Source organism: Anomaloglossus baeobatrachus, chromosome 10, assembly GCF_048569485.1.
Source record: "Anomaloglossus baeobatrachus isolate aAnoBae1 chromosome 10, aAnoBae1.hap1, whole genome shotgun sequence".
Lineage (NCBI taxonomy): Eukaryota > Metazoa > Chordata > Amphibia > Anura > Aromobatidae > Anomaloglossus > Anomaloglossus baeobatrachus.
This window is the reverse complement of record NC_134362.1, coordinates 167,397,912-167,418,887: the sequence shown is the minus strand read 5'-3', so window position 1 is coordinate 167,418,887 and position 20,976 is coordinate 167,397,912. Positions and strand designations below refer to the sequence as shown.

At 50.0% G+C, this 20,976-nt stretch overlaps 1 protein-coding gene across 1 annotated transcript in view; it reads right to left on the bottom strand.

Moving 5' to 3' along the window:
* Window positions 1-20,976, bottom strand: part of BBS2 (Bardet-Biedl syndrome 2) — a 119,708-nt gene that overhangs the window by 5,544 nt on the left and 93,188 nt on the right. Inside the window, exons 13-17 of the mRNA XM_075326843.1 lie at window positions 17,775-17,904; window positions 16,061-16,192; window positions 15,830-15,967; window positions 6,284-6,396; window positions 2,956-3,104 (exon numbers count right to left, since the gene is read on the bottom strand). Of these exons, the coding sequence (XP_075182958.1) occupies window positions 2,956-3,104; window positions 6,284-6,396; window positions 15,830-15,967; window positions 16,061-16,192; window positions 17,775-17,904 (662 nt within the window). The remainder of the gene's footprint in view (window positions 1-2,955; window positions 3,105-6,283; window positions 6,397-15,829; window positions 15,968-16,060; window positions 16,193-17,774; window positions 17,905-20,976) is intronic.

The following is a 20,976-nucleotide window of genomic DNA, read 5'->3' as shown; positions in this document are numbered from 1 at the left end:
TGCCCATACGGCTGCGAATGCTGGAGCAAAAGACGCGCCGATAGCTTCATAGATGGATTTCAACCAGAGCTCCATCTGTCTGTCAGTGGCATCTTTGAGTGAAGCCCCATCTTCCACTGCAACTATGGATCTAGCCGCCAGTCTGGAGACCGGAGGATCCACCTTGGGACACTGAGCCCAGCCCTTGACAACGTCAGGGGGGAAGGGATAACGTGTATCCTTAAGGCGCTTGGAAAAACGCTTATCTGGACAAGCTCGGTGTTTCTGGACTGCCTCTCTGAAATCAGAGTGATCCAGAAACGTACTCAATGTACGCTTGGGAAACCTGAAACGGAATTTCTCCTGCTGAGAAGCAGACTCCTCAATTGGAGGAGCTGGGGGAGAAATATCCAACACCTGATTGATGGTCGCTATAAGGTCATTCACTATGGCGTCACCTTCAGGTGTATCTAGGTTGAGAGCGGCCTCAGGATCAGAATCCTGATCTGCTACCTCCGCTTCATCATCCAGAGAGTCCTCCTGCTGAGACCCTGAACAGTGTGATGAAGTCGAGGGAATTTCCCAGCGAGCCCGCTTAGGTGGCCTGGGACTGCGGTCCGTGTCAGAGACCTCACCCTGGGACCTATGAGTCACCCCAGCAGCACTTTGCTGCTCCAACTGAGGGGGGCCTGGGGTCAATGATTCAACAGTGCCCGGGGCCTGAGTCACCGGTCTGGACTGCAAGGCTTCTAGTATCTTAGCAGACCATTTATCCATACTCTCAGACAGTTTGTCAGCAAATACTGCAAACTCCGTCCCTGTCACCTGGACAGTGGTAGCAGGTGGTTCCACCTGGGCCACCAGTAGCAGAGGCTCCGGCTGAGTAAGTGCCACAGGGGCTGAGCATTGCACACAATGAGGGTCGGTGGAACCTGCCGGTAGTATAGCCGCACATGAGGTACAGGTTGCAAAGTAAGCCTGTGCTTTGGCACCCTTGCTTTTTGCGGACGACATGCTGTTGTCTCCTCTGAGTACAATCCAGGAGGGTATATAGCCAAAAATCAACAGTGCGACCGTACAGTGTAAATGTATAGCATATAAGCATATATATATATGTACACTTCGGCACTCAGTGGGGCCAGCACCACAGGTGCTGCTTACCGACCGCTCAAAGCGGTTGTGTGATCACCAGATTCCCTGCCTGGGCCTCCCAGAGCCGTGTTGTCTCTCCTCTCCAGCGTCAGAAGTGCTGACAGGAATGGCTGCCGGCGTTCTGTGGGGAGGAGGGGGCCGTGGGCGTGCCCTAGAAAGTGCGGGAATCTGATGCCCCACTGTGCTGAGTGAGGGGGGAGGAGGATACAAAGTATGCTCCAGCCCTCAGCGCTGACGTCCTGTGCAGCGTCCCGCCCTTACCCTGACTGGCAGGCCCGGGGGCGGGAATATGCGGTACTAGGCCGCAAAAGCCAGGGACTAAAGTTATAAGCGCGGCCGGCAAATAAGCGCGGTCGGCGCGGTAGTCCCCGGCGCACTAACACACCCAGCAGTGCTGCAGTGTGTATGGCACGAGCGCTCCATGCGCGGTCCCCCACGGGGACACAGAGTACCTCAGAGTAGCAGGGCCTTGTCCCTGACGATACCCAGCTCCTGTCCAGCAGATTCCCCAGGGGCTGCGGAGGGAGCACGGTCCCAGTGCCTGGAGACCGATTAGGATCCCACTTCACCCAGAGCCCTGAGGGATGGGGAAGGAAAACAGCATGTGGCTCCTGCCTATGTACCCGCAATGGGTACCTCAACCTTAACAACACCGCCGACCAGAGTGGGGTGAGAAGGGAGCATGCCGGGGGCCCTGTTATGGGCCCTCTTTTCTACCATCCGACATAGTCAGCAGCTGCTGCTGACTAAGATGTGGAGCTATGCGTGGATGTCTGCCTCCTTCGCACAAAGCATAAAAACTGAGGAGCCCGTGAGGCACGGGGGGTGTATAGGCAGAAGGGGAGGGGCTTTACACTTTTAAGTGTAATACTTTGTGTGGCCTCCGGAGGCAGAAGCTATACACCCAATTGTCTGGGTCTCCCAATGGAGCGACAAAGAAATGGCTGAGTTCCCCATTGACTTCCTTTATACTCGATACACGAGTCGCACGTGTCCAACTGCTTGTTACGAGTACTTCACCCCAGAGCACGAACAACGGTGATGTCACTTAGGTTATTTGCGGTCACAGACGGACGTTCCCACGGATCTCCACCAATGACTGCGATGTGACAATCCTGGGAGGCTGCAGGTTGCTGTTTTTAGGCTGAGGGGCAGCCTAATAACCATAGGCCTCCCCAGTCTGAGAATACCAGCCCCCGGCTGTCGGGCTTTATCTTAGCTGGGTATCAAGTTTGGGGGACCACACATCTGTTTTTTTTAAATTATTTATTTAAAAAAACAATAAAAATAGTCGCATGCGGTTCTTCTTATTTTGATATACAGCCAAGGTGAGTGCACGGCTGGAGGCTGCAGCCTGTAGCCGTATGCTTTATCTATGCTATGTAGCATAATATGGGGGCACCCTATGCCAAATATATATTTACTTATTTTATACCACGATACTGACCTGCAGACAGTGCCTGTGATTGGTTGCAGGCAAATGCTGTAACACAGGCTGGGGGCGCGTCTGACTGCAACCAATCACAGACACTAGGATGGACTGTGGGCGGGGAAAGCCGTGCATATGGATGAGCAATGATGAGCGGCCCAGGAAATGAAGGGAGGCCGCGGGAGCAGTGTACAACCTCAACGGAGCCTCAGTAAGTATGAAGTCTTGCTTCATCCTTATTTTCTTTAATTTTTCCTTTATTTTTTTAGTTTCTCAAGTGCCGGATCCAGATCAAACACCCAGAATTCCGGGCGCAGCACCGGGTACCTTTTGAAACTGTGAGGATCTGGACTTTTACAGTCCGGGTGCGCCCATCACTAGTTGCCTCTCCTCACCTCGTAGACGTCCGGCTCGCTGAATAGCCTGGTTTACGCACTTGAGATTGTTCAGCAGATCTGTATGGTTGTTGCAGCGAATCTTGTAGCGATTGATCAGGTCTTTGTTGAGGTCGTAGAGATCTGTGTAACGCTTTTTCATGTTATTCCTGAATTACGAAGGGAGAAATTGGTGACTAAAAATAAGCATAACCGCTGCAACTATTCATAAAGGGGTTTTCTGCTCCATACCCTTCCTACAAATTGTAAAAAAACAAAATGCAAACTGTGCCTTACTCACCCTCCCAAAGTCCACTGCTGCGTTTCCGATGCAGCTCTCGGGGTCTATTATTGTCTGCAGTGCTGACTTGAGCTCAGTGTCTTGTGCCATCTACTCAGAGTGATTGCCTGCAGCGCTGTAGACGTGACATCAACGCTGCAGATAATAATAAACCCTAGGAGCTGCTGCAGAGACTGAGTTCTGGACCTGGGGAGGATGAATAAAGCCCAGTCTGTTTATCTTTCTCTTCATACTTATGTTGTATTGTGCTAAGTCTGGATGTAAAAATGGATGCCATATTTTTTCTCAATAAACTGCACTTAAGGGGGTTGTCCACTACTTGGACTCTCATTCCTCTTGTCCGCCTTCGTCAAAATAAATAATCCTATACTCACCTCCAGTGGCAGCACGGTTCCAGCAATGTCTGATTGACGTTCCCGGGGCGCACGTAACACTGTTATGACACATGAGCCCTGCAGCCAATCAGTGGTGGCTCCTTTTTCCCCCACCTTTGGACATTTGAGCAGGAACTCAGTGAACCACTCATATCCTGTGTGATGACATGGACTGTTGTCAGTGTCTAGCATGGGTTAAATTTCTTAAAATTCAGCCAGACATGAAGATAGTTAGTTTGTTTATAGACGGGGGATAAGCCCCTCATTGTTTCTACAAGACTCTTAGGAGTCTAGTATAAAGGCCCCGTCACACTAAGCAACATCGCTAGCAACATCGCTGCTAACGAACAACTTTTGTGACGTTGCTAGCGATGTTGCTGTGTGTGACATCCAGCAACAACCTGGCCCCTGCTGTGATGTCGTTGGTTGTTGCTGAATGTCCTGGGCCATTTTTTAGTTGTTGCTGTCCCGCTGTGAAGCACAGATCGCTGTGTGTGACAGCAACAACTAAATGTGCAGGCAGCAGGAGCCGGCTTCTGCGGAGGCTGGTAACCACAGTAAACATCGGGTAACCAAGAAGCCCTGTCCTTGGTTACCCGATATTTACCTTCGATACCAGCCTCCGCCGCTCTCACTGCCTGTGCTGCCGGCTCCTGTCTGTGCACATGTAGCTGCAGGACACATCGGGTTAATTAACCTGATGTGTGCTGTAAGTAGGAGAGCAGGGAGCCAGCGCTCAGTGTGCGCTGCTCCCTGCTCTGTGCACATTTAGCTGCAGCACACATCGGGTAATTAACCCGATGTGTGCTGTACTAGGAGAGCAGGGAGCCAGCGCTCAGTGTGCGCTGCTCCCTGCTCTCTGCACGTGTAGCTCCGTGCAGTGGTAACCAAGGTAAATATCGGGTTGGTTACCGATATTTACCTTAGTTACCAAGCGCAGCATCTTCCACGCGGCGCTGGGGGCTGGTCACTGGTTGCTGGTGAGCTCACCAGCAACTCGTGTAGCCACGCTCCAGCGATCCCTGCCAGGTCAGGTTGCTGCGGGGATCGCTGGAGCGTCGCAGTGTGACAGCTCACCAGCAACCTCCTAGTAACTTACCAGCGATCCCTATCGTTGTTGGGATCGCTGGTAAGTTGCTTAGTGTGACGGTACCTTAACAGTTCTTGTTGAATCATGTAATTGCCTTGGCCAGTGAAGGACAGATACCCAGACAAATCAATTATGCAAACCTCCCATTGTATTGCAATGTAACTTAGCTGTCTCTCCCTTGTGTCTGCCAGAGACCATTACTACTAGGGATATTTGGTATACGGCTTGCAATCTAGCCAATAAGAGCCCAGTCTTATCCACCAATCGTGAAGACCCCAATGGTCTGAATGGAGATCTCAGGGGTATAAGAAAGAGGACTCTCCATTGCCCGGGTAGCCTCTTGCTACATGATACCAATCTAGGATCTGCGGATCCGATTGGCAAGCCATAACCGAACCTGGATTATAATACTACATGGACTTCAGCATTAAATGCAAGGATTCGGCTGAGATATCAAGGAATACCTAAGGAAGGAATACAGCTTGGGACAATTCAGTCACCTGACTACAGGCTTTGCAGTCCTCAGCCAGCTTCCTAAATCTGGAGTCACCAGTGGTTGATGGATGTTGCATGATCCAGTCTAAGCTCTTAGGAGCTGGCTACGGGATCAGAACCAGGATGCCTTGTGCACTCGGTCTAGGGACTTTGGCTACATGGCTTCAATCTAGAGACTCCGATTCCGATTGGAGACCATAACCGCAGTCTAGGGATTTTGACTCTGGCTGCCAGGATTATATCACATTATCATACCAGAGACTACTTAAGGAAGAAACCCAGGTTGGGACAATTTGGTCACCTGGCTACAGACTTTGCAGACCTCAGCCAGCTTCCTAAATCTGGCGTTATTCCATTCTCGGTGGGTGCCCGCCAAAAGCGGGGTGCTGCTGGATTGGAGTAAGTAGCCCTGGAAGCTCTGAGGCAAGGACATTCTAATCCCTGGTGAGCCAGCGGAAGGGTGAGAAACTGTTGCCGGTTACATTCTGTGGTTTTACTGGATATGTGCAATATGCTGTTAATTGTTTGGGGATCCAATAAAGTCTTAATATTGTGGTTCCCTCCCCCTGTGTTGTCTGAGTAGTGTTCCGCCCACGGTTAAGGAGGTCTGGTGTTCAGTTTGGATGAGCCCTGGGCCATGCTGTCTTTCTAAAGGCGGCCGGATCAGTGGACCAGAGCACCCACTGACCCCCGTGTCTCCACATCCTGCTCAAATGTCCGAAAGCGAGGAGAGAAATTGGTAGCGAGGATCGCATGTCAGGTCCTGGGAACGCGACTTCAGACATTGCTAGAATTGCGGCCGCATCGGAAGTGAGTATAGGCTTGTTTATTAAGATGGGGGCGAACAAGTGGAATAGGAAAGGGGTGTCTAAATTGTGGACATCCCCTTTAAAAATGTTGATATTTCAAATTTCAAAGTCTTCAGTACAGGAATAGAAGTTTGGGGTTCATACTGCTATTGAATGCATACCCCAAATGATATTAGTGTATGAGTGAGACTAGTGAACAATCCTGTTTGACATATATAGCCCCGCCCTGTGTGACAGACTATAAAAGGCCACCTATGAACTTCATGGATAAAAGACTTACATGTCCCTCATGAGGCGCGAGTCCTCGGCCTGCACCAGCATGCTGCGGATTAGGTTAGACTGGTCTGCCATGTCTGCTGTTAGCTTCTGATGTACAGAGTGAGAGTCATCTACCTGTGAGGGAAAAGAGGATACAGTATATAGCCTTTATTCATCTGACGGAAGATCCTCAACAAGCCAGGATTATACATTTGGAAGTTATAGCTCCTGTGCAAAGATTACAAAAGCTTAAAAAGTTAGTGTGGTGTCAGAATAGGCGATTGTAGATGCCACCGACCATCAACACAGGGCAATTATCTCTCTCGAGCATGTTGTACTGCTGCTCCAGCTGATCCAACACTTAGCATCTAACCCGTGGACTAAATTTTATGTTCATTTTAAAATTAGTAATGAATGGGCACTACCATGCTCAGGTGCTCAGTACTCGTAACTAGCGATGAGCGGGCACTACCATGCTCGGGTGCTCAGTACTCGTAACTAGTGATGAGCGGGCACTACCATGCTCGGGTGCTCAGTACTCGTAACTAGTGATGAGCGGGCACTACCATGCTCAGGTGCTCAGTACTCGTAACTAGCGATGAGCGGGCACTACCATGCTCAGGTGCTCAGTACTCGTAACTAGTGATGAGCGGGCACTACCATGCTCAGGTGCTCGGTACTTGTAACTAGTGATGAGCGAGCACTACCATGCTCGGGTGCTCAGTACTCGTAACTAGTGATAAGCGGGCACTACCATGCTCAGGTGCTCCATACTCGTAACTAGTGATAAGCGGGCACTACCATGCTCGGGTGCTCGGTACTCGTATTTAGTGATGAGCGGGCACTACCATGCTCGGGTATCCAGTACTCGTAACTAGTGATGAGCGGGCACTACCATGCTCAGGTGCTCCATACTCGTAACTTGTGATGAGCAGGCACTACTATGATTGGGTGCTCTGTACTCGTAACTAGTAATGAGTGGGCACTACCATGCTCAGGTGCTCAGTACTCGTAACTAGTGATGAGCGGGCACTACCATGCTCGGGTGCTTGGTACTAGTAACTAGTGATGAGCGGGCACTACCATGCTTGGGTGCTCAGTACTCGTAACTAGTGATGAGCGGGCACTACCATGATCGGGTGCTCTGTACTCGTAACTAGTGATGAGCAGGCACTACCATGCTCAGGTGCTCAGTACTTGTAACTAGTGATGAGCGGGCACTACCATGCTCAGGAGCTCTGTACTCGTAACTAGTGATGAGCAGGCACTACCTTGCTCAGGTGCTCAGTACTCATAACTAGTGATGAGCGGGCACTACCATGCTCAGGTGCTTGGTACTCGTAACTAGTGATGAGGGAGCACTACCATGCTCGGGTGCTTGGTACTAGTAACTAGTGATGAGCGAGCACTACCATGCTCGGGTGCTTGTAACCAGCATTTTGATGTGCAGACGGGCTCAACTCGTTAACCGAGTATAATAGAAGTCTATGGAAGATCTTCCAGAAAAAGACTTGAGTTCCCCATTGACTTCCATTATGCTCGGTACACAAGTCGCGCCCATCCAAGTATAACAATGCTCATTATCAGTACTGACCCCTGAGCATGGTACTGCTCCCTCATCACTACTTAAAAGGGATTGTCTAGTTTTGAAATCTTATTTACTTTTGCCGTCGTTTTTGCTCTATACTTTAAAGTACGTAATGTGGTCAACTTCAAAACAATACCGCCCAAAAGATGCACATGCTACTTCCTTTAACCACTTCATAGTTTCCGAATCCTGAAGAGATTAAGGGAAGAAACAAAAGACTTAAAATGTGCACAGGTCATTTTTATATTGGTGTGAACTATGATCATTTTTTGTGGCATTTTTTCAGGCGGATTCCAACTGAAAAATGGAAGGCAGACACCTTGTCCTTGTAAGAAAGACTCTTGCTAGTCTTGTGTTGAAAAACACTACTAAAATACTAGGCGTTGAGACGGAACCAGAGATGACTTCAGGGCGTTACTCTCTCCCACCTCAGATGGATTATTATAGAGAGTGATCTGGAGACTCCTAAGATGGGGCCTTGATGAGATCATCCATGTAGAGGATGACCAGGGTTCGCCTGGTTTGTTGAATGGCCATCACTGCAGCCATGATCATTGTGAAGACCAAGGGGGTCATGGTGAGCCCGAAGGCGACTGCTACGAACTGGAATTGTCACTCGTGGTCTATGAAGCAGAGAAACCTTTGGTGTCCCCAAAATATGGAGTTATGGAGCTAGGCATCCTGAATGTCCACAGAACAGAGGAATTCTTCTCAGTCCATGGAGGCTATTACGAGCGAAGAGATTCCATTCTGAAATGACGAAGGCAAACTCACTAGTTTAGTAACTTGGGATCTAGGATGGGCCGAACAAGCCATCTTTTTTAGGTACCACAAACAGATTTGAATAAAAACCCGTGAAGCGCTCCTGTGTGGGACCTGAAATGAAAATACCTAATTGGAGAATAGAGGAGAAAGATGGCCTTCAAAAAACCTGAGACAAGGGCAGGATCTCTTGGGGGACAGATTCAGAGAAACAGTCTTGCGTAGAGATGCGAATTCTATCTTGTGGATATTATTTCTGAAACCAAGCGCCTTCAACTGCGGAGAGCCAACTGTCCTGAAAGAGGAGGAGACGCCCACCCACCCGGAGAGGTTTTCCAGGTGGGAGTGACCCATCATCGTGAGGAAAATGTACTGGCTCTGTTCCTGGATGATCGCATGAACGCCAGTAAGGCCGGCTTGAAGGAAGGTCTCTTACTTTCCTTTTTACTTCATGGCTTTTCTTAACGGTCTAACCCTTTGCTAGAGGAAAAAGGAGGAAAAAAACTAAAGGGAATAGTCCTCTGTCCGGTATGGGGACATCTGGGCCTGGTTTGAGGGAGTAAGGTGCTTTTCCCACCAGTGATATCTAGAATAACTTGATCCAACTTGGTTCTAAACAAGCGAGTACCCCGAAAAGGGAGGCTGGTAAGAGACTTTTTGGGTGCTGGATCTGCGTGCCAAGCTTTGAGCCATATAGTTCTACGAATGGCCGCTAGGATACTGGAGCCTACTACTGGCAGCATGAAAACAGGCCGAAAGAAGGGAATTTTGTTTACTTACCGTAAATTCCTTTTCTTCTAGCTCTAATTGGGAGACCCAGACAATTGGGTGTATAGGCTATGCCTCCGGAGGCCGCACAAAGTATTACACTCAAAAGTGTTAAGCCCCTCCCCTTCTGCCTATACACCCCCCGTGCTCCCACGGGCTCCTCAGTTTTGGTGCAAAAGCAAGAAGGAGGAAAAAGAATTATAAACTGGTTAAAAGTAACTTCAATCCGAAGGAATATCGGAGAACTGAAACCATTCAACATGAACAACATGTGTACACAAAAAAACAGGGGCGGGCGCTGGGTCTCCCAATTAGAGCTAGAAGAAAAGGAATTTACGGTAAGTAAACAAAATTCCCTTCTTCTTTGCCGCTCTATTGGGAGACCCAGACAATTGGGACGTCCAAAAGCAGTCCCTGGGTGGGTAAAATAATACCTCGTAAGAGAGCCGTAAAACGGCCCCTTCCTACAGGTGGGCAACCGCCGCCTGAAGGACTCGTCTACCTAGGCTGGCATCCGCCGAAGCATAGGTATGCACCTGATAGTGCTTCGTGAAAGTGTGCAGGCTCTACCAGGTAGCCGCCTGACACACCTGCTGAGCCGTAGCCTGGTGCCTCAAAGCCCAGGACGCGCCCACGGCTCTGGTAGAATGGGCTTTCAGCCCTGAGGGAACCGGAAGCCCAGTAGAACGGTAGGCTTCGATAATTGGCTCCTTGATCCACCGAGCCAGGGTTGATTTGGAATCCTGTGACCCTTTACGCTGGCCAGCGACAAGGACAAAGAGTGCATCCGAGCGGCGCAGGGGCGCCGTACGAGAAATGTAGAGTCTGAGTGCCCTCACCAAATCTAACAAGTGCAAATCCTTTTCACATTGGTGAACTGGATGAGGATAAAAAGAAGGTAAGGAGATATCCTGATTGAGATGAAAGGAGGATACCACCTTAGGGAGAAAATCCGGAACCGGACGTAGAACCACCTTGTCCTGGTGAAACACCAGGAAAGGGGCTTTGCACGACAATGCTGCTAGCTCAGACACTCTCCGAAGAGAAGTGACTGCTACTAGAAAAACCACTTTCTGCGAAAGTCGTGAGAGGGAAATATCTCTCATTGGCTCGAATGGTGGTTTCTGAAGAACCATCAGAACCCTGTTTAGATCCCAGGGATCTAACGGCCGCTTGTAATGTGGAACGATGTGACAAACCCCCTGCAGGAACGTGCGTACCTGTGGAAGCCTGGCTAGGCGCTTCTGGAAAAAACACAGAGAGCGCTGAGACTTGTCCCTTAAGGGAGCCGAGCGCCAAACCCTTTTCCAGTCCAGATTGAAGGAAGGACAGAAAAGTGGTCAAGGCAAAAGGCCAGGGAGAAATACCCTGAGCAGAGCACCACGACAGGAAAATTTTCCACGTCCTGTGGTAGATCTTGGCGGATGTTGGTTTCCTAGCCTGTCTCATAGTGGCAATGACGTCTTGAGATAACCCTGAAGACGCTAGGGTCCAGGACTCAATGGCCACACAGTCAGGTTGAGGGCTGCAGAATTCAGATGGAAAAAACGGCCCTCGAGATAGCAAGTCTGGTCGGTCTGGTAGTGTCCACGGTTGGCCGACCGTGAGATGCCACAGATCCGGGTACCACGACCTCCTGGCCAGCCTGGAGCGACGAGGATGGCGCGGCGGCAGTCGGTCCTGATCTTGCGTAACACTCCGGGCAACAGTGCCAGCGGAGGAAACACATAAGGGAGCTGAAACTGCGACAATCCTGAACTAAGGCGTCTGCCGCCAGAGCTCTGGGATCTTGAGACCGTGCCATGAACATTGGTACCTTGTTGTTGTGCCGGGACGCCATGAGGTCGACGTCCGACACCCCCCAGCAGCAACGGATCTCCTGAAACACGTCCGTGTGAAGGGACCATTCCCCTGCGTCCATGCCCTGGCAACTGAGATAATCTGCTTCCCAGTTTTCCACGCCTGGGATGTGAACTGCAGAGATGGTGGAGGCCGTGGCTTCCACCCACATCAAAATCCGCCGGACTTCGTGGAAGGCTAGCCGGCTGCGTGTGCCACCTTGGTGGTTGATGTATGCCACCGCTGTGGAATTGTCCGACTGAATTCGGATCTGCTTGCCCTCCAGCCACTGCTGGAACGCTTTCTGGGCAAGATACACTGCCCGTATTTCCAGAACGTTGATCCGAAGCGAGGACTCTTGCTGGGTCCACGTACCCTGAGCCCTGTGGTGGAGAAAAAACCGCTCCCCACCCTGACAGACTCGCGTCCGTCGTGACTATTTCCCAGGATGGGGGTAGGAAGGATTTCCCCTTCGATAATGAAGTGGGAAGAAGCCACCACTGAAGGGAAGCTTTGGTCGCCTGAGAGAGGGAGACGGTCCTGTCGAGGGACGTCGGCTTCCTGTCCCATTTGCGTAGGATGTCCCATTGAAGAGGACACAGGTGAAACTGCGCGAAAGGAACTGCCTCCATTGCTGCCACCATCTTCCCCAGGAAGTGCATGAGGCGCCTCAAGGGGTGTGACTGGCCTTGAAGGAGAGATTGTACCCCTTTCTGTAGTGACTGCTGCTTGATCAGCGGAAGCTTCACTATCGCTGAGAGGGTATGAAACTCCATGCCAAGATATGTCAGCGATTGGGCCGGTGTCAGATTTGACTTTGGAAAATTGATGATCCACCCGAAACCCTGGAGAGTCTCCAGGGAAGCGTCGAGGCTGCGTTGGCATGCCTCTTGAGAGGGTGCCTTGATCAGCAGATCGTCCAAGTACGGAATCACCGAGTGACCCTGCGAGTGTAGGAGCGCTACTACAGTAGCCATAACCTTGGTAAAAACCCTTGGGGCTGTTGCCAGGCCGAACGGCAGTGTCACGAATTGCAGGTGTTCGTTTCCTATGGCGAAGCGCAAGCAGCGCTGGTGCTCTGGAGCAATCGGTACGTGGAGATAATCATCTTTGATATCGACCGATGCAAGGAAATCTCCTTGGGACATTGAGGCGATGACGGAGTGGAGGGATTCCATTCTGAACCGTCTGGTCTTTACATGTTTGTTGAGCAGTTTCAGGTCCGGGACCGGGCGGAAAGACCCGTCCTCCTTTGGGACCACAAACAAGTTGGAGTAAAAACCGTGGCTCTGTTGCTGAAGAGGAACCGGGATCACCACTCCTTCTGCCTTCAGAGTGCGCAGCGCCTGCAGAAGAGCCTCGGCTCGCTAGGGAGGCGGGGATGACCTGAAGAATCGAGTCGGGGGACGAGAGGTGAACTCTATCTTGTAACCGTGAGACAGAATGTCTCTCACCCAGCGGTCTTTTATTTGTGGCAGCCAGGTGTCGCAAAAGCGGGAGAGCCTGCCACCGACCGAGGATGCTACTAGAGGAGGTCGAAAGTCATGAGGAAGCCGCTTTATTAGCGGCGCCTCCGGTGGCCTTTTAAGGACGTGACTTAGACCGCCATGCATCAGAGTTCCTTTGTTCTTTCTGAGACCTTTTGGACGAGGAGACTTGAGACCTGCCCGCGCCCTGAAAGGACCGAAACCTCGACTGCCCTCTCCTCTGTTGGGGTATGTTCTGTGTGGGCTGGGGTAAGGATGTATCCTTTCCCTTGGATTGTGTGATGATTTCATCCAGACGCTCGCCAAACAGCCTGTCGCCAGAAATTGGCAAACTGGTTAAGCGCTTTTTTGGAAGCAGAATCTGCCTTCCATTCCCGTAGCCACAAGGCCCTGCGGAGTACCACCGAATTGGCGGCCGCGACCGCCGTACGGCTCGCAGAGTCCAGGACAGCCTTAATAGCGTAAGACGCAATTGCCGATGTCTGGGTGGAAATGGATGCCACTTGTGGCGCGGCCGTGCATGTGGCTGCTTCAATTTGCGCTTGCTGAGATAGCTTGTAGCGCCCATACGGCTGCGAATGCTGGGGCAAAAGAAGCTCCGATAGCTTCATAGATGGATTTCAACCAGAGCTCCATCTGCCTGTCAGTGGCATCTTTGAGCGAGGCCCCATTTTCCACTGCAAGTATGGATCTAGCCGCCAGTCTGGAGATTGGAGGATCCACTGTGGGACACTAAATCCAACCTTTAACCACGTCAGGGGGAAAAAGATAACCTGTATCCTTAAGGCGCTTAGAAAAAACGCTTATCTGGACAAGCATGATGATTCTGGACTGCCTCTCTGAAATCAGAGTGGTCTAGAAACATACTCGGTGTATGAGAAGCTGACTCCTCCGCCGGAGGAGCTGAGGGAGAAATATCCAGCATTTGATCGATGGACGCAATAAGATCGTTCACTATGGCGTCCCCGTCTGGAGTATTAAGATTGAGAGCGCCCTCAGGATCAGAATCCTGATCAGCTGTCTCCGCATCATCAACCAGAGATTCCCCCCGCTGAGACCCTGAACAATATGATGTCGAGGGAAATTCTAAGCGAGCCCGCTTAGTCGGTCTGGGGCTGGGGTCTGTGTCAGAACCCTCAGCCTGGGATCCATGAGATACCCCGGGAGGACATTGTTGGTCCAACTGAGGGGAGCCAGGGAACAATGATTCAACAGAGTCCCTTTGCTGAGATACCGGCCTGGACTGCAAGGCTTCTAGTATCTTAGCCATAGTCTCAGAGAGTTTTGCGAACTCCGTCCCCGTCACTAGGACAGTGTCAACAGGTGGCTCCCCCTGGGCCCCTCTTAGCAGAGGCCCTGGCTGAAAAAGTGTCACAGGGGCCCAACATTGCACACGATGAGGGTCAATGGAACCTGTCGGCAGCTGGGTCGTACAAGCGACGCAGGCAGCATAATAAGCCTGTGTTTTTGGCACCCCTGCCTTTTGTGGGCGCCATGCTATTGTTTTCCCTAGTAACACAATAGGGTATATAGCCAGAATGAACTGTGCTCATACAGTGTAAAATATATACTATACACAAATAATGTATCAATACACTACAGCACCATGGGGCTAGCACCAACAGGTGCTGCTTACCAGCCGCCTAAAGCGGTTATGAGGCCACCAGAGACCGTGTCTGGGTCTCCCAGGGTTTGTCCCCCTCTGCAGCGTCGGAGGAGCTGACAGGAATGGCTGCGGCGTCCTGACGAGAGGAGGGAGCCGTGGGCGTGGCCGAGATGCTCACACTGTGCACAGTGAGGGGGGTGGAGTATGGAAATCATACTCCAGCCCTCAGTGCTGCTCGTTTCGTGCAGCGTCCCGCCCTTCCCCCTGCCTGTCAGGGCTGAGGGCGGGAGAAAGGGAAACTAGGCCGCAAGCAAGCCGGGGACTCGAGTATAAGCGTCGCCGCCGTAAAAGCGCGGCCGACGCCGAAGTCCCCGGCGAACTACAAGTCCCAGCCGCGCCGCAGTTTCACATGGCAGCGGCGGTTAGCGCGGTAGCCCCTACATATAAAACACACTCAGCGACGCTGAGTGTGTAATGGCACAGTTTAACCCGGCAGCGCCGCGGTCCCCGGTGCACTAGCACACCCAGCAAAGCTGAGGTGTTGCCGTGCGCGGTCCCCACAGGGATACAGAGTACCTTCACGTAGCAAGGCCATGGCCCTGAACGGTACCCAGCTCCTATCCAGCAGTCTCCCAGGAGTTGTGGATGAAGCACGGTCTCAGTGCCTGGAGACCGATAGGATCCCACTTCGCCCAGAGCCCTGAGGGGGATGGGGAAGGAAAACAGCATGTGGGCTCCAGCCTCCGTACCCGCAATGGATACCTCAACCTTAACAACACCGCCGACAAGAGCGGGGTGAGAAGGGAGCATGCTGGGGGCCCTATATGGGCCCACTTTTCTTCCAACCGACATAGTCAGCAGCTGCTGCTGACTAATCTGTGGAGCTGTGCTGTGCGTGTCTGACCTCCTTCGCACAAAGCAAAAAACTGAGGAGCCCGTGGGAGCACGGGGGGGTGTATAGGCAGAAGGGGAGGGGCTTAACACTTTTGAGTGTAATACTTTGTGCGGCCTCCGGAGGCATAGCCTATACACCCAATTGTCTGGGTCTCCCAATAGAGCGACAAAGAAACAGGTATTACCCAGCAAGAGCAATCTGGTCAGCGAGGTCCACCAGTTTGGTGTGTTAGCCATGTGTTCCCCAATGAAGCGATAGAGAAAGATGTTGTGTGGACATACCCTTGGAGGGCTGTAATGCAATTTTGGCCCATTTATTATATAACTTGGTATCTTCTCATTTTTCCTAATACCAAGAATGAAAAATGAAAACGTTGTAATACAAGTTAAGTTATATTGCCGCATGTATGAGAAGCAGCAATGCTGGATGACAGACATATTTTCCGACACTTCTACTGGTGATGGACACTATAAATCTCTTACCTGCAGTTCATTACTAAATCAAAAATACATTGAGGTCTGTGATAAGGAACCTGCCTAATTGTGCTGCACCCACTGATATGTAAGCAATGGAAATACAGCTTGTGTCCACTGTCCCGATGCAGCTTCCCCTGCAGAACTCACCTTCACAAGCACCTTCCGTAGCTGATCAAAGTATTTGGGGAAATTGGACTCTACGGGAAGGTCTTCTATAGCCAGGAAGGTCGCCATGGACTGAATGATATCTCCAGCAAGGTCAATGTCATCTGTCTGTAATGTTATCTGCAGCACAGAATCTCATTTTACGTATAGTATTAGTTTATAGTAAAACAGGAGGCATCAACTATCCATATGTGACATCCAGACGGCACTCACCTCTCCGCTGGGCTTCATGTTAAGGAGGAGCGTCCCTGAATCACGGAGGGATGTAAAACATATCTGAAACGGAGCGCTCTGCACCTCTGTGTCTTCTGGTAACAAGAAGTTCTGGTTCAGCCAAAGAACCACCTGTCCAAAACGAAAAAAAAAGTAGCAGATTAAAGTTTAAAGGACAAGCTAAGTTGGTGGGACCCGGTCCATCAGCAACATCACTAATCTGTGGCCGCTGGATGGGAATCCTGAAAACCGCCTCCTACATGCCGGCATCCACGGCTTCGAAGCCTGAAGACACTCATCTGAAGTTTCCTCCGTGACTTGGATCAACAAGTGTCCTTGTTTTGTTGCAGGACCACTCGGTCCACAAAAATATACGGACACATGAACAGCCCCATAAACTGTTATAGGTATGGGTTCTATCCGTGAAAAACGCACAAAGAACTCAGACATGAAAAAGTGACGTCTGAATGAGCCCGAATATTGTCAGTACTGATTAGAAGGTGTTAGAGTACATAGGAACACAGCTATTTGACAAAAGGAATGGTAACACCCAAAGGAACGAGAGAGGAATGGTAACACCCAGGAGAAATGGTAACACCCAGGAGGAACAAGACAGGAATGGTAACATCCAGGAGGAATGGTAACACCCAGGAAGAACCAGAGAGGAATGGTAACACCCAGGAGGAACGAGAGAGGAATGGTAACATCCAGGAGGAATGGTAACACCCAGGAAGAACCAGAGAGGAATGGTAACATCCAGGAGGAATGGTAACACCCAGGAAGAACCAGAGAGGAATGGTAACACCCAGGAGGAACGAGAGAGGAATGGTAACATCCAGGAGGAATGGTAACACCCAGGAAGAACCAGAGAGGAATGGTAACATCCAGGAGGAATGGTAACACCCAGGAGGAATGAGAGAGGAATGGTAACACCCAGGAGGAACGAGAGAGGAATGGTAGAACCCAGGAGGAACCAGAGAGGAATGGTAACACCTAGGAAAAATGAGAGAGGGATGGTAACACCCAGGAGGAACCAGAGAGGGATGGTAACACCCAGGAGGAACCAGAGAGGGATGGTAACACCCAGGAGGAACCAGAGAGGGATGGTAACACCCAGGAGGAACCAGAGAGGGATGGTAACACCTAGGAAAAATGAGAGAGGAATGGTAACACCCAGGAGGAACGAGAGAGGAATGGTAACACCCAAGAAAAAGCAGAGAGGAATGGTAACACCCAGGAGGAACAAGAGAGGAATGGTAACACCCAGGAGGAACGAGAGAGGAATGGTAACACCCAGGAGGAAAAAGAGAGGAATGGTAGAACCCAGGAGGAACCAGAGAGGAATGGTAACACCTAGAAAAAATGAGAGAGGAATGGTAACACCCAGGAGGAACCAGAGAGGGATGGTAACACCCAGGAGGAACAGTAACACCCAGGAGGAACCAGAGAGGAATGGTAACACCTAGGAAAAATGAGAGAGGAATGGTAACACCCAGGAGGAAGCAGAGAGGGATGGTAACACCCAGGAGGAACGGTAACTCCCAGGAGGGACCGGAGAGGAATGGCAACACCCAGGAGGAACCAGATAGGAATGGTAACACTCAGGAGAGGAGGAATGAGAGAGGAATGGCAACATGCAAAAGTGTAAGGAAACATCCCTGAATTGGTATATTATGGGGAACGGAGGTGTCAGGAGGTATGACACAAGACTTACCCTCTGGACACGCTCATTGATCATGAAGGTGACGTGACTGGAAGGCTCTGGGGTGGTGGTCGGGTTACTGAGCACATACATGGAGAAGCGAGGAAGCTGACGAGTCAGTTCAAAGACATGAAACTGGACGCTGTTCACAAGAGAAAAGCGACGTGATTACCGGTAATTATGGACAATATCTGAAATGCTTTAATGATTCCTTCTAATAATAATCAGGCTGGTTCTTTTATGTCCATAGGGACTAAGAAGAATGGGTCTGAGCATTGCAGGCTGTCAACTAGGCTCGGTGATGGTCTGCAGCGCTGTTAAAGTGATGTCAGCACTGCAGACAATAACAGGAGCTGGGAGTAGTAGAGGACACTCAGCGCTGGACCCATGGAGGGTGAGTAAAGTGGTTGATGATAATTAGGTCAATTATTGCCTCAGTTAAAATTGGGACTACTCGCTGACTTTAGCCGCGCGGTCAAAGATTTCTGTATGCCGCTGCACGATGCAAATGAAGGGGGTCACATTGCCACCGGCGAGGGACTGGAACGACCTAGTCAGAAAAAAAAATCTCAAATAACTCTCCTTGTCATGGTTCCTTGTGACCCCCTTTGCTTGCATTATTTTGCGATGCAGCGGTGTACAGCGATCTTCTGACGCATGTATTTGTTTTTAATATGGAGCATGGAGGACCTAATACTCATTCATATCAATCAAACTTGCTGATTTTTTACCAGACCAGCCTGCTTTTCTCTGACAGATTATGTTGGGGGAAAGATACACCAGGCATCCTTAACTTTGTTAACCAAAAAACTGCATCTCCAAATATAGCAAGTCTGAACAGGTGCGAACTGCTAAAAGTACATGAAACACAAACAAAAGAATACAGCAGCATTCTGTATGCGCTAATATGTATGCGAACATAGAATATGTGAAATTTAATCTGAATTAATGCTATATGGAGTATACTTAGAAAAATGAAGATTATTTGGGCAAAAATTGGCCAATTCCTGTGAGCCCATCAAGCGCGGCAAGGTGATCTTTCTTTGATGGGACCCTATACATGAAATACAAACAAAGGAATACAGCAGCACTCTACGTGATAAGGTTGATGGGCATATATGAATTGACCAATTTTTACGTAGTTTTTTTTACCAAGTGTGAACAGGTGCTAACTGCTAAAGCTACACAAAACAAACAAAAGAATACAGCAGCACTCTGTAAGTGCCAAGACATATGCAAACATAAAATATATGAATTGTAAACTGCATTAATGCTATATGGAATATACTTAGAAAAAGGAAGGTACGTAGCGCAAAAACTGGTCAATTCTTATATGCCCATCAACCTTATCACTTACAGAGTGCTGCTGTATTCCTTTGTTTGTATTTCATGTATAGGGTCCCATCAAAGAAATATCACCTTGCTGCACCTCATGAGCTCACAAGAATTGGCCAATTTCTGTGCAAATAACCTTCCTTTTTCTAAGTATATTCCATATAGTATTAAAGGGAAGGTGTCTTAAAAAAAAAATTTCAATAACTGAAAAAATATAAAGTATCAATGTTTTACTGTTAGGTTTAAATAAAATTATTTGTTTTTAATTGAGAGAAATAAAAAAAAAAATTAAAGTTTGATATATTCCACTCAAACACTAGGGGGAGCAGCTGCTGAAATCCTGCTGTAGAGCGACTGTAGAAATAGCTCACATTACAGCTGCAGTAAAAGTGGGCGGAGTCTGCTCTCCTGTGTGCGATGTCACCTCGCCCTCACAATCTGGGTGCTTCCAAAAGGATAAGGGAATGAAGTTTAGGATCACAGTGCAGAGCCATTTTGTTGGTGGCCGCAGAGTGCTCCTCATATGTCTAAAGTGTCACTAAGGCCAGCTGCATAGTGCTGCACTGTTTCCCGCGCCGCACTGTATCCCAATGCCCTCACACTGCCTTCTGACTGTTTCCCAATACCTAACACTGCCTTCTGACTGTTTCCCAATGCCTCACACTGCCTACTGATGGTTTCCCAATGCCTCACACTAGCTACTGACTGTTTCCCAATGCCCCACACTGCCTACTGACTGCACTCACCTCAGACCTGTGCCTCGGCAGACTGTCCTGTCAGACATCACAGTACGAGCAGCAATGAGGGGGGAAGGGGGGGTCGCGGCAGAGTGGGGGGAGGGGGTCCGCAGCATAGTGCGGGGGAGGGGTCGCGGCAGAGTGCGGGACAGGGGGTCCACGGCAGATTGCGGGACAGGGGGGGGGGTCGCGACAGAGTGCAGGGGAGGGGGTCCGCGGCAGAGTGCAGGACAGGATGGGGGTCCGCGGCAGAGTGCAGGACAGGATGGGGGTCCGCGGCAGAGTGCGGGGGCGGGGGGTGAGCAACAGAGTGGGGAGCAGCGCTCCAGGATCAGTGATAGTGCAATCACCGTTGCCCGATGCCGGTACTCACCCCATCCATCCCGGCAGGTGACGGGGAAAGTGCACACGCTGTGAGCTCCACAAAGATGGCACTGATCTTCTCCCTCTGCAATGATCTGGACAGCCGAGAGGGCGCGTCCAGGTCATAGCAGACGCCTTCTCTAATGTTACTAAATGGGGTCGGATCACGACCACGGTCCTCTATGCACTGGGGGCTGCCATAAAAGGAGGTGAGTAACTGTCGTTACACACACAGCAAATCCAAGATGGCAGCCCCCAGTGCTTCAGTAAAATTAGAATTAAATAAAAACTAAATCAGCAGTGAGTTTAATTTTGTATTAAAAATTCTTGATTTCATAATCACTATTATTAATATAAAAATAAAAACCCTACCTTTAATGCAGTTTACATTTCATATATTTTATGTCTGCATATATATTAGCGCATACAGAGTGCTGCTGTATTCTTTTGTTTGTGTTTTGTGCAGCTTTACAGTTAGCACCTGTTCACACTTGCTATATTTGTAAATGCAGTTTTCTGTGTTAGGCTAAGTTCACACATCCTGTGTTTTGCATCAGTCACAATCCGTAGCCTTGAGGAATTACGGAATCCTGCAAAATATTTTGCAGGAATCCTGTATTTCCCCATAGACTTCTATTAGTGACGGATTGCGACTGATGACCCTGCGTTGCATCCGCTGCGTCGCGGTCCGTCGTTTTTGACTGACCGCCGAGCGGGGAGCAACGCAGAATGTAACGTTTTTCGGGCCGTCAAAATTAACGCGCCGCGCAGGAATCCGT